At 29.5% G+C, this 13,597-nt stretch overlaps 1 protein-coding gene across 1 annotated transcript; it reads right to left on the bottom strand.

Moving 5' to 3' along the window:
• Positions 1-9,678: 9,678 nt before the first annotated feature.
• LOC101508735 (expansin-A4-like) lies at positions 9,679-12,977 on the bottom strand. The gene is made up of 3 exons (XM_004492301.4): positions 12,719-12,977; positions 11,881-12,199; positions 9,679-10,432 (listed from the first exon to the last, which is right to left on the bottom strand). Exons 1-3 carry the CDS (start codon positions 12,864-12,866, stop codon positions 10,123-10,125), a joined length of 777 nt encoding a protein of 258 aa, XP_004492358.1. The 5' UTR covers positions 12,867-12,977; the 3' UTR covers positions 9,679-10,122.
• Between the last annotated feature and the right edge of the window lie 620 nt (positions 12,978-13,597).

A 13,597-nucleotide genomic window follows, 5' to 3' on the forward strand; every position in this document is an offset into this window, starting at 1 on the left:
CACTGTACACAAGAAGTGCATAGCAGCAATAAATAATAGAATATTTATACTTAATTGTTTTCAGTTAAAACTCAAAGGACTAATTTCCTTAAGAAACATTAGAGGAACTGAAATCGCATTCAGTTCAAAGTCTAAAATTGTATTTTTTTTTAGTACAAAAATTATAATATTTTAAATGTTAGTAAATATATTTTACAATAGTTGAATTTGATGATCACATATACCACAACAAGTATTTTTTTTTTTTTTGGGTGCAAGGGTTAAAATTTTAGTTCACGAGGTTCCTTCGAAATTTTAGTAATTTATAATTTGTTGGAAGATAAATAAAATCTGACAAATAATTATTTTATTTAAAATTTGAATTTGATTTTTTTCAAACGATTTAAAATTAATTAAAATTTATTAATCATTTAAATCTAAAAAAAACCTTTATTTGAATAATTACTTTAAGGGTCTATACTCACATATTTTATAGCAAAATATATTATAAATGTATTGTAAAAGCTACACTTACCAAATATATATATAACATAAAATCAAGGTTGTAAATAATCTAAACTTCAAATAAAAAGAGGACCATTTGCAGTGAAAAAAGCTAAAAAAAAAGTAAAGAAGTAAAGATTCAATTCATGAGTCACACGACCCATATATTCCTCTAACTTTAACTTCCAAAAATCACACAAACGATTCTTTCTTGTCCATTTGCATTCATACATTCATGTTGACATTTGGATATCGTCAAGATATGTATGAATGAATCCATTTAATTTGTGGAAAGAAAAGTAGTATGCAAGCAACTCTTTTTTGTTGCATAAGCTTTTTAAATAGTGATAACTTTATACCTTTTGTTTAGATAAATCAAATGAATATATTAAATAATAGTAACAACTTTATAACTAATATATGCTTTGAGATGGGTCTAGCCGTTTAGGGATTATTATATTAATTCTTTAAAGGGAAACAAGTGCTTTGATATTTTTTTTCTTCATCACCATCACTCCCACCATGTGTGTATGATTCTCAACAACTAGCTATAATCTAGTTATACGCATGCACATTTTGCTATCTTTATTCCCTTGTATGGATGCTATAATTTATAAATATCTTTGTCTCTCTTAAGAAGATTAATTAGCATAGTGAATTAATTATTATTAAAACAATATTGAGATTTACAACAAAAATTAACCAACAAAATAGAAAAAAAATAATTGCAGAGAAAAAACGAAAACGAAAAACATTATTAGTTTTCTGATGAAAAGGGAGAATGTTCTTGAACAGAACTGAAAATCAAAAAATAGAGACCGTTTAATGTTCTCCTTTCTGCAGTTTTCAAAATCAAAGTGAACAAATATTAAAGAAAGATATGAGAAAAATAACACTCAGAATTACGTGTTCAGTCTCAATTGATGAGACCTACGTCACAGACAAACAATCAAGATTAATCCACTATTGTTAATTGAACTTTACAAGATTAAGACATTCTTAAGATTGATCTCCTAGTATCTATCACTGTTTATGAACCAACAATATTAACCTTTTCACTCAATCTTTTTCTCTCTCTTGATCTTTCTTCTCTGATTTCTTATGAATCTCAAATTACAAATGTCCTCTATCTCAATCAACAATTACCACTTACAACAACATATTACAACATACACAATGCATTTACAACTATATTATTTAAAGACAAACTTTTTAAGTAACTATAACTAGCATTATCTTAACTAAATTCAGTTATAACTAACTAACTCCTAGCTGTTACTGATTTAAGACACACTTCCACAATTATGGCAAGGAATAACAAAATTATTAATTTGTGTGTTAACCATTTGGCAATTGAAAATGACCTATAATAAGTTTGATAAAAATTTAAAAGGGTAAAATAAGTTTTTCCTTCTCCAAAAATTAATTATAATTTGGTTTTAGCCGCTTCTAAAAAAAAAAGTGATTAGGTTTTTGTCCCCTTACTTTTAAAATGTGTTTTTTTTTTGTTATGTGTCCTTTAAATTATGTAAATTTTAATGAAAATGTTAGAATTCAAGTCTGAATGTTTAAAACCACACATGTTGGCTTGTCAAATATTAAGAAAAAGTCACATATTGAATGAAATAATGGATGCTAACAAGATAAAAGTTAATTGACCTAATATACTTAATATTTTAAGGTTTTTTGTGAAGATTTAATTCACTTGTGTGATTGTTGAAAACCTAATATGATGATGCTTTGATTTTCCCTCACGAACTTAGAACTAATGAATATTCAATGAATGATATATACACTCATTGATTTTTAGAAGGAGTAATGTCCCTTAAAGATCATGATCTTTATAACATCTCTACAGTATGAAATTTAAAAAAAATTCGCTTTATCTTTTTTAAACTAGTCTATATTTATCATCCTAAATTTGTGACACAGTGACTAATTTTTACTCCAATGACCATTTCATCATTAAATTATTTAACATACAAAAATCGCATATCTCTGCCATATTTCTAATAATGTCTCATTTTCAATTATATAAAAACAATACTTTCATACTATAAAACTAACTTTTAAAGTTCCTTCTATGTAACTTTGACCTTCTATGTAACTTTGACGAAATTAATGAAACTTAAAATAATATTTTATTATTATGAATTTTTTTTAATAATTCTCATTGCTCTTACTCTACTAAATATGACATATGACTATTTAATTTGTTGTTTATATTTAAGTTGAAAGTATCACTACTTCATTGTTTATATTTTAGTTCACTAAATATACTACTTTTTATGCTTATTTTGAATCAAGAGTGGTAGTATGACATATTTAACCCAATTTAAAATAATATATATCTAACCAAATGCCCCATCAAAATGAAAATTAATATATATATCATACATGAAAATGAAAAAAGAGATAACATTAGCTTCCCTTAGACTCTTTGTTCTTGCTTTTTAACTGAAAAAACGCGTGGTAACACCATAGATCATGTTTGTGGAAATAGAAAATGACCACACATGAAAACGATAGTTTCGCTCGTATTGTTCACGCGATTCTTTGCATTTTTATAAAACATATAAACTAAAAGAATTTAAATTGAATGAATAAAACTGACCTGAGTAGCTTGTTTAAATCTTACTTCAACTCACAATCACTAGATTAGACGCGTCTTAATAAAACATTTTGCATTTTTCACGTATATTACAAAAATTGTGTTGATAGTGAATTTTATATGTTCATTTTAATTATATGCCAATCTTATTAACACTACGCCAAAAATGACATTTTATAATGCTTATTAAATACAAGCGCTGTTGTATGATATTTTAAAAATAACGGAGGATACAACAACGCTTTTTTGACAAGCGCTGTAAAAAAAGCGCTGTAAAAGACTTTGATTTCACATAATTAAAGGACCTATTAGAGTGCTTTTTGGAAAAGCGCTGTAAAAATGTTTTAAAAAAAAAATAAGGAGGTCTTTTACAGCGCTTTTGGACAAGCGCTTTAAAAAGTCTGTAAAAAAGCGCTGTAATAGATTTTCAAAAAATAAAATAAGGAGGTCTTTTACAGCGCTCTTTAAAAAGCGATGTAATAGGTTTTTAAAAAATAAAATAAGGAGGTCTTTTATAGCGCTTTTTTAAAAAGCGCTGTAATAGGCTTTTAAAAAATAAAATAAGGAAGTCTTTTACAGCGCTCTTTAAAAAAGCGCTGTAATAGGCTTTTAAAAGTAAAATAAGGAGATCTTTTACAACGCTCTTTAAAAAAAGCGCTGTAATAGGCTTTTAAAAAATAAACTAAGAAGGTCTTTTACAACGCTCTTTAAAAAAAGCGCTGTAATAGGCTTTTAAAAAATAAAATAAAGAGGTTTTTTCCTCTTTATTACATAAATTTCACTACACTTCAGTGTCCTTCTCCTCTTCATTATCCTTCTCATTGCGAACCCTAATGTCCCTATGAACCATATTGTTAACCATCTCCATTGCAAATCATCTCCATATTTGTTACTATCCCTACGAACATTATTACGTACTCTTCTCAATGAGAACCCTACTCTGTCCTACGAACCGTTCGTATTTCTGTGCATTCTCGCTGTTTCTTCTTAAACGAAACCGTAACCTTATGAACTCTACGTATTTCTTCGCACTCTTCAGGTATTGTATTCATTTATTCATTTATTTCTTATATATATATATATAATGTGTCTGTTAATGCTAATAATCACATTTATTTGATAGTGTTTTACAAGTTTTCCGAGCTCAAATGGGTGCTACAGTGTCGAAGCAAAAATCAAATAAATCACATGGATTCTAATAAAGGTTTGAAATGTATGGCTTTAAAATTTCATTAACAATCAATCCACAAATATTTATTGACTTATATGTTTTATTTTATAGTGCTCTCGTCAAACTAACAACATAGACTGCAGATACTGTATATTATGATTTATGAAGGAGATTGTTGTTATAATCTCAGAAAGAGATCTAATTGAAATAAATGAATGCATATTACATCGCTTTTTTTAAAAAGCGCCGTAAAATTAATACAACAAGCAGCGCATTTTTAGAAGAGATTTACAGCGCATTTTTTATTTTAAAGAGCGCTGTTGTATCTTTTTACAGCGCTTAATTTTTTGAAAAAGCGCTGTAAATAGCTTAAAAAAAGCGCCGTAAAATACCATTTTTCGCGTAATGTAATTAAAGTATATACTTTGTATATATTGTACTTAATTTTGATTTTTCATTTTTTAATATAAATTAATAATATTTATAAGAAATATGTTTGAAAAATATAATAAATACATTTATTAATAACTTAAAAAGACTTATATTTAAAGAAAAATAAATTTCCTAATAAATACATATAATTAGGGATATGGAGTAATTGACAAATACTTACGAGGTAAATTAAACTGCTCTACGTATGTGGATCTGCATACTTATGGAAGTGCATGAGGGGTGATAAAGTTACACTAATAGCTTTCCTCATTTTTTCATAATCAAACCGAGAAAATATTAGAGTAGTCACAAGATTTTGAACACGAGATTTAGATTCATTTAAAAATATATATTATTTAGTTATTTATTTGAAAAATACACATTTTATTCATTTTTTTTAGTGTTGTCCAAAATTTTGTCAGCACACATAAGTTTATCATAAAACGGTTAACATTGTTTTTTTTTCTTCTTCTTTTCTTTCTATTTCTTTCTATAAATATATTTGAATAGATAAAGTTGGAATCACCAACCAATTGACAACCTCTAAGTTTGTTTGGTCTAAGGAAATGAGAGGAGAGAAGAATTGGAGAAGACATAATATTTTAAATGATATTTGTTTGATTCAGTTTTTAAGAATGGAAAAATGAAAATGTCTTCTAGATTTCTTTTTGCTTTCTCTAGATTTAGAGAGAAAATGGATGAGACTCAAATTATTTATAATATTTACAATTCTCAATGTCCCCTTAAACCAAACATAAATTAAATATATACTTTCTTGTCCCATCTTTTTAACCAATATCTATATTCTCCTTCCTTCTCTTTTATTAATATTTTTTCCCTCCATCGAACCAAACATACCTTTGGAGCATGCTAAATAGGTAATTCCAATGTGGAGTGAAAAAATTTAGGTAGAGAATAATCTATATGAAAAATATAGTTTCTCTCTTCACATTTTTTTAGACCCACTTAATAAATTGTATTACAATAAATAAGTGTTGTTGAAATATAATGTAGAGTTATTGGTAATACTCATTTAGTAATTTTTTTGAGGTGTTTTATTGGAGGAATTTATAAGAACCAAATTAGTTCAAATACAATACCTACTTTTGATTTTTCGATGATAACAAATCAAATGAACAATTTATCCTCTTATATTTGTTGAAGTGCGTAGATAACATATTTAGTACGAGACAAATACCTCATATCTAGTACAAGACGAAGACCTCATAAATATATCATTTGGTAAGTTCAACAAGACCAAGACATCATCAACATTAACTTATATTAGATTTATATAAGTAATTAGAGACAAAAAATGAAATATGTACAAAGACTGAGTTCTAAGATCAAACTCATCTAAAAACTCAACCTTTCATACATGACAACCAGAAAAGTAATCATCAACTTTATGTCAAAAAGTCAAATGAATCTTTCCCATAGTGACAATGACTTTTAAAATATATTCTCAACAATTTTATTGTCAAGTGTTATTTAAACACACTTATATACTTAAGTTTTGTTGATGAAAATAGTGGTACATCGACAGAGAGAAATCCCAGATAGAAGCAACAATGCAAGATACAAATTGTCGCAGCCTAAAATTATGAGTATTTCTCGAAATTCAATGGAGTCGCCACCAAAATTTATTTTAAAATAGGGAAATATTGGGAAACCCCTTAAAAATAGAGAAACAAAATGGTATTTGAAACCAGATTTTGAGTTCGGGAGTTGATTATGCGTAGAAAATGTATTAGCACTCTACGACATCCGTTAAAATACTGTTATCTATAATTAATTGTGCAAAATTAATATTAATTTAAATATATTCATTTCTCCTTATTATTAAATAGGGATATCAATTGTTGTTTTTGAATGTGATTTTAAAATAAATGTGTACTTAAGAAAGAGAGAAAAAAAGATTTTTTTTTATTAATGTACTTGCAAGAGTGTGATTTTGCTCCTACGTATCTCCCGATGCGATGGAGAAATCAAAGTTATGTAGTTCTTGGGTGGAAAATATGGATGTGTTAATTGTCTTTTTTAAAGAAAGTTTATTTTGAAAGTATATATCTTTTGTTCTAAATATAAACCATTTTCTAATGATTTTGTCATGTATAAAGATTCTAACTTGAGCCAAAAACTTGCTGCAGAGGTCTCATTTGACATTTCCTTCAAAACCTTGTCTCCAAGACTCAAGATTAAAGAACTATGAGTCTTGTTCATGATATCCTTCTTCTCCTTTTTTGGAAGTGTGGATGCCATTCATTCCTCTCATGCCAGTGCTTCTGTCAGACCTTGATAAACCAGTAAAGCTTTCATCTTGAGACACCATAACCCAAAATCATTATTCCTATCAAAGTTTTTCAGTACATACTTTGTCGATGCCTTCTTTTCCCTGAATCAAATGAACATGTGCTCTGATGATAGATGTTGTTGAATTTCCTTGATCAATTTGGTGACTCAATGAATAATGGACTGAATCTAATGATGAATTAGATCTTGTGAATTTTTTTCACTAAAATCATAATGCTAATGCCACATAACCAGAAGAATTTGCTTACTGCAGTTTTGCAGCTCTAGAACAGACAATACAATATTGCAATGCTATAAAACGAACATATATCAATTGTTAACCCAATTCAGAGTTAAACTCTTACATCTAGGGGATTGGATCCGAATTTGAAAATATCATTAATATGTGATGAAAGGATTACAAGTGTTTCACTCTTATGCTTTCAGTTTTTCTACACAATTCTGCAAAAGTAGTTTTTGCCTTATGCTGCCCTTCAACATTAATAGTTGGGCTTTATATATTAGAGAGTTACCTTTCAGCAGTAATTAAGAAAAGAAGTTACAAGTAACAAACTGAAAACTAACAGCCAAAAATAGATTGATTGTTTTGCAAGTAACCATCGTAAGTTGATATCAATAGTCTTCAATTTGAGTACCACTTATTAACACTGACATTATTATGGAAGATGGCATGCCATCTTCGAAAATTAATGTATGGAGGCTACCTTACACAAGCTTTGATCACGCACTACTTGTCCTTGCTAAATTAATTGATCTAAGGTTGTACATGGGTCGATTTGGGTTGAATTTGGTGAAAATCAATTCCCAAATACCATGTAAGGGGATTCTAGGTTGGGTCTAAAAAATAAACTGCCAATTACAACATTGGATTAGATTGGATCATACCGCTTATTTGTGGGTTGGGTTGGTACTGTGTTACCCAATTTTTTAAAATTTTATTTTTAATTTAAAAAAAAAATCATATTCTTAACAAAAACAATTATCATACCTTATTTTTTTTCTTCCAAAAACACGGTATAATGTATTTTCACTATCAACTATATAAACATACAAGAAATATCTAAGTTAGAACGTTCATCATAAAATACTTGCAAGCATGAAAATAACCAAAGTTGTAGAGACCTTTGCATAGAATGTTAGTTGGTGTGCTAGTGTTTATGTGATGAAAAGAAAGAGAGTGTGAGGGAGTCATAAGTGGGTTGGGTGGTAAGAAAACAATTTCTAGGGTTTTTTAAGTTTTTATTTTTTTATGAAATGCTTTATGATTTAAAAAAAATAAAATAAGGTTTTTTTTTTTTTTTTGAGAAATTGAGTTATTTGGATTTACTCGGTATCCAATTTTAACATTCGATTTTCTTGTTTTAAAAACTAGGATCACCGATTCAAACCACATTTTTGGATCGATTTAGGTCAGTTTGACCACTTTTGCCCAACCCATGAACACCCCTAAAATGATCAGATGACAAAACATATAAAGATGAAAAAGCCACCTAGAAATGTCCAAGAGGGACAATGGGACTTCAATAAGAAAATTAAAGACAAAGCTTTAGAACAAACTTCTCTAATGTACTCAAAAGAGAAGAAAATAGATAACTAGGACAATCTTAAAGATAAGGTAGATTGTGCAAGCCAATGCTAACGTCAAGTCATAGGAAAAGTAGGGAATATGCTTCGCACAATGTTCGAAGCATTGAAAAAGGATTTATGTTAAGGGTGCAAGAGAAGTAGCTAAAGTGGAAGTATTCATTCGTGATAAAACATTTTAAGAATTCAATTTGAAAAAGTCTCCTTCTAATAAACACATAGAAAAACCTATTCATCATTTATATATTACTAACGATTCTATCTCAGTTGAACATGAAGAGTTTGATTAATTTATAACTATAATGGAGGGGTGGAAAATTCCATCATAAATTGTCCATTCAATGAACAAGATCAGAGCTTAATTGAATCAATTGAAGCCATTAAATTGATTCCAATAGATTTTTGGTCAACAATCATTGGACACATGAATTAGAATCAGATGTGTTCTTAGAAGATACCAAATGGGCTAATGTAGCCTAGAGCAAAATTGCTAAAGGCATACTATTTAAATAGCCATCCTAGATATGCTCACGCATTTTAAAGCCATTGTATTTCAAAGTATCCATCAACAATAACATGTATAGTCAAATATTTGTTGATAGAAGGGCCATATATTGAAATGTCATAAGTTAAAGATTTTACGTTTATAGCACTCAAGTGTCAAAGAAGGATAGCCCACTTAAGTATCAAAGAGGGGGCTATATCTAAAGATTTTCCATATCTAAATAGCATCTTTTTCTCTTTTTAGGAAATCAGTGTAGTTAATGTCTTTGATAGAGTGATTCAACACAATACTTTCCTCAAGCTTTAGATTTTTGGACCGACTATAAAATTGTGGCTTCAAGCTCTTTATCCCTCTCTAAGAATGTCATTCGAAGATCGAACTACGACCGTTACACAAACTCAACGTTGTTGTTTTTAACCAATTGAGCCACACACATTGAGAAAATTATGGTTTATTTTGTTTTAGACCAAGTTAAAGCATTTGTATATTATAGTTTTGAAAATGAAAACCTACCAACTAATTCAAAATTAATAAGCAACAACCAATATCAAGCACGATTATTATATAACAAAAGAGCAATTATAACAACGAAAATATAAATATATTATTTATAAGTTGTAAACTTTAGTTGATAATAATAGAACTAGAGCTGCGGGTTACATGTTCTTTATCCTTGCAACCTCTTCAGCCCCTCACACTTTGAGTAAAAAAAAAACATAAAGAAATGGGTTTCAATGCTGGGTAATTAATATACCAGCATGACCCATCACATTACACTTTAGCAACACTTTAACATTTAATATTTAATACAAACACCCCTTCCCTCTCAACTTACATTCATATATTATAAACTTACTTTCACCTTTACTTTTCCTAAAACTATCCAACTTTCTTTTTAAAAACCCTACTACTACTATCCACTTCAAAATTTTCCCGGGAAAATAAAGGAAAATTTGAAGGAGGGAAACCGAAAATAAACAAGTCAAAAATAGGAGTATAGATTTTTTTCATTTCCATTTTTTTTTAGATACGGAAATTCTTTCCACTGAAGGTTTGTCCAAACTGCCAATTAGGTGGTGCCACGTTCCATGAGGTTGATGTACGTCGGTCACTGCCGGTAACTCTAAAAGAGAGAGCCTGGCCCACAAAAACAGCGTTGGATTGCCAATTTTGCCCCCAGTTACGGCTCATACTCATCCAAGCGGTGTTAGTTCCTTTCACACTCACGCGTATGATATCTCCTGCACCCGCGACGTTGGTGATTAAAACCAAGTTAAAGTAACGGAAACCGTTGATTGTGAATCTGATGCCTCCTTTCTTTCTACATGGCACCCTGCATATGCAATGTAACCAAATAAATTACATAAAAGTTCAATTCAATTATTTCAATTTATGTTTTTTTTTTCCTGATTTTTTTTGTCAGTAAATTTGATATAAAAATCTAAACTATTTAGTTCCAATGCAATCTATCAAATTAAAATTTCAGACATTTTGAAACCAACATGTGCCATACTGTCGAAACAATGAATAAAATCAATATGTGATCCTGTTAAATATTATTGTTGAATTTAAAATTAGACAAATTCAAAATAAATTTACCATTACCTATTAAAAAGCTAATTAGTCAATGTGAAATAAAAAATAATAGTACTAATTAACATTGATGACTGTGATTATTAAATTTCAAGATTTGAAAAGCATGTAATTTTAATTTGTTACAAAACCCCGAAAATTGAACCTTTTTCTAAGGATGTGTGACCTAACATCGGTATGGAACTACGAAAGATGTTTTCTCTGACTTTAAGTCCAGGTTTTCCGGATATTATATTTATATAGTCGTAATTACTAGCATACCCTCGAAGTACTATTTGCAAAAATGTGAATGACTACAATACCCTAGAAGAACTAGATTTGTTTCTAATTTGAGGTTATTTTAGTCATTTGGCACTGACCACCGATACTAAAGCATATGCACCAAAACACCGAAAGAACACAAAAGTGATAAAGAGAAAAAAGAGCTTTAAATGAATATGGTTACACATTAATTTGACAAATATGGATCAAGTTAAAATCCACTTTCACCAAAATAGATTAATTGTTCATACATGAAATATGCATCTAAATGCAGTATTAGTAACATTAATGGTTTCTCATGATAATTATACTGCAAAACAAAAAAAATTATTGCTCAACAATGTTAGAAGGAAAAATGGTTCTTCTAATTTTCTTGGTTCCTATTTATCAGTGTGAAATCGACAAAACACTTGAGTGTGACTCTGATGAAAACAGCGAAGGAGATTCTAACATAATTTTTGGATTGTTTCCTAAAAAAACAAACGGTGTTTGGAAAGAAAAATATTGGCAAAAAGGCAAAAAATTTCCACATTTTTTGTATTTGTGGGGACAGTAACATTAAGTATAAAGTGATTTTTGATTATAAAAAAAATAAGAGTTACTTCATCAATAAATTTTAATATAAAAATCACTTTCTAATTCAAAATCTACCAAAATCTTAAATTATAATTAATTCTAAAAATCAAATTAATTAATTCTGATTAATTTAAAAGTAGGACTACACATGCACAAAGTATATGTGCAGGTTCATAATTTTAAGAAATAAAAAAAATGATAGAAAAAGGAAAGAAAACTCAGATTTTTACTTACTAGTTTTTCATCTTATTTTGTATGCTACCAAACAGTGAAAACCTCAAAAAAGATGAAAAATTGAAAGCAACCCATAAAATGAAAAGCAAAGACAAAGAAAGGGGTGGTTGAACTCACCGGCGGTAAGCGACGGGGACGATTCCGGCACGGTATTGAGCGATCTTAAGGAACATAGGCATAGCAAGATCAAAGTGTGGTCGAGGTGGGTTACACCAACCACCATTGTCACTAGGTTGAGCAAAATTTGGTGGACAAAAATTTGTTGCAGTGATTAAGATTGAAGGGTTACCAGGGTTACACCAACGTGGATCTTGGTCACACTTGATCTCAAAACATGAACCACAGCTTAATCCATTGTTGAATAGTGCTGTGCTTAGTGCTGCTGTGTTTACACCATATCCTTGACTGTATAAGTTTCCATACCCACAAGCACCACCTGAAAATTACCCAAAAATAAAATAATTTACATTAAAATTAGGCATGTCAAATCACTAAATATTTTATTTTATTAAAAAGATGGGTTTAGTGTGTTTTATAGCTGTAATTTATTTGTGTTGATTTTGAAGGTGAATGGAAAAATGCGAGGGAAAGATTGTAAATTTATGTTGTGTAGTTGGATTTTGAGTTAAAGGGTAGCATAAAAGAGAAAACTTTGGTTGGTTAAATATTTGGGGGACCTAGAACATGGGTTTGGAGAATGGTTTTTTTGAAAAGACGAAACAGAACAATATTTTAACAGAAAAATGTAAAGGAAAAGAGGGGTTGGGGTTAAAATGGTTGAAAAATTGGTGCATTTTAGTAGAGTTATGTGTGAAATTGAAAATGGAAAATGGTGAGTGGATTTATAAACAAGAAGTGGTGATGATTTGGGGGAAAATGGGTAGTAGAAAACAGGGGAAAACAGAGTTGAAGATTAAAATGTAATGAAGAAATGAGAGGAAGTGTGAAGGGTTACCCATTGTTCCAGAGGCATCACTGCCACCATAGAAAGTAGCATGAGCAGTTTGCCATGGGCCACCACTGTAAAAACCAGGGATTCTAGCAGTGGTTGCAACAAAAAGTGAGGCCAATGATGCAATGGAGAGGAGAACAGTTGCAGCCATTGGAGGAGAGAGAGAGAGAGTGTGTTAGATGAGTGAGTAGGTTGTGTTGTTGGTTTGGGGGTGATTGGAAATTGAGAAGGTGAGGGGGTACTTATGGAGGGAGGTCAAGGAGTGGAGGAATTAGGTAATGGACCTCCAGGTGTAGTAGTTTTTGAACTTGTTACTGGCATCTAATTAATGGGCCTTCTGTTTACCAAACAAAAATAAGGCTTTGTTTTCTTTTCTATCTCCATGTCATCTTATTGGTAGAAATTGGATTTTTGGTTATTTTTCTTACAACAGGGTTAGAGAAAAATGTCTTTGTCTAATTTGCACAAGTAATATAATTTTGTATCATGTATAATATTGGATTTTTATAATTGAATTAATATATCTCATTTGATCTAATGGTGGGTTTTATTAAGACAATTATTACTTGTGTACCATGTAATTTGTCGAGAAAAATATTTCACACAAGATCACAAAAAAAAGTCTTTTCTACTTTATAATGGTGGGTTTTATTATGATGAATAAACGTGTAATCTACCTTGTAAAAAAAAGTGGAATCTATTAACAAGATTCAAATTAAAATTACAACTTGGGCAAGAAGTAAGTCTAGTCAAGTGTAATATTTTATTTATTGTGTTTATATTTTTTTACTTTGTTTTTAATTCTTGCAAATATATTATCTATTATTTTTGTATTATTTTAATCCTTGCAAATTTCATTCAATATAAATACATTTTTTATAG

The sequence above is a fragment of the Cicer arietinum genome, chromosome 3, assembly GCF_000331145.2.
Source record: "Cicer arietinum cultivar CDC Frontier isolate Library 1 chromosome 3, Cicar.CDCFrontier_v2.0, whole genome shotgun sequence".
NCBI classification, from domain to species: Eukaryota; Viridiplantae; Streptophyta; class Magnoliopsida; order Fabales; family Fabaceae; genus Cicer; species Cicer arietinum.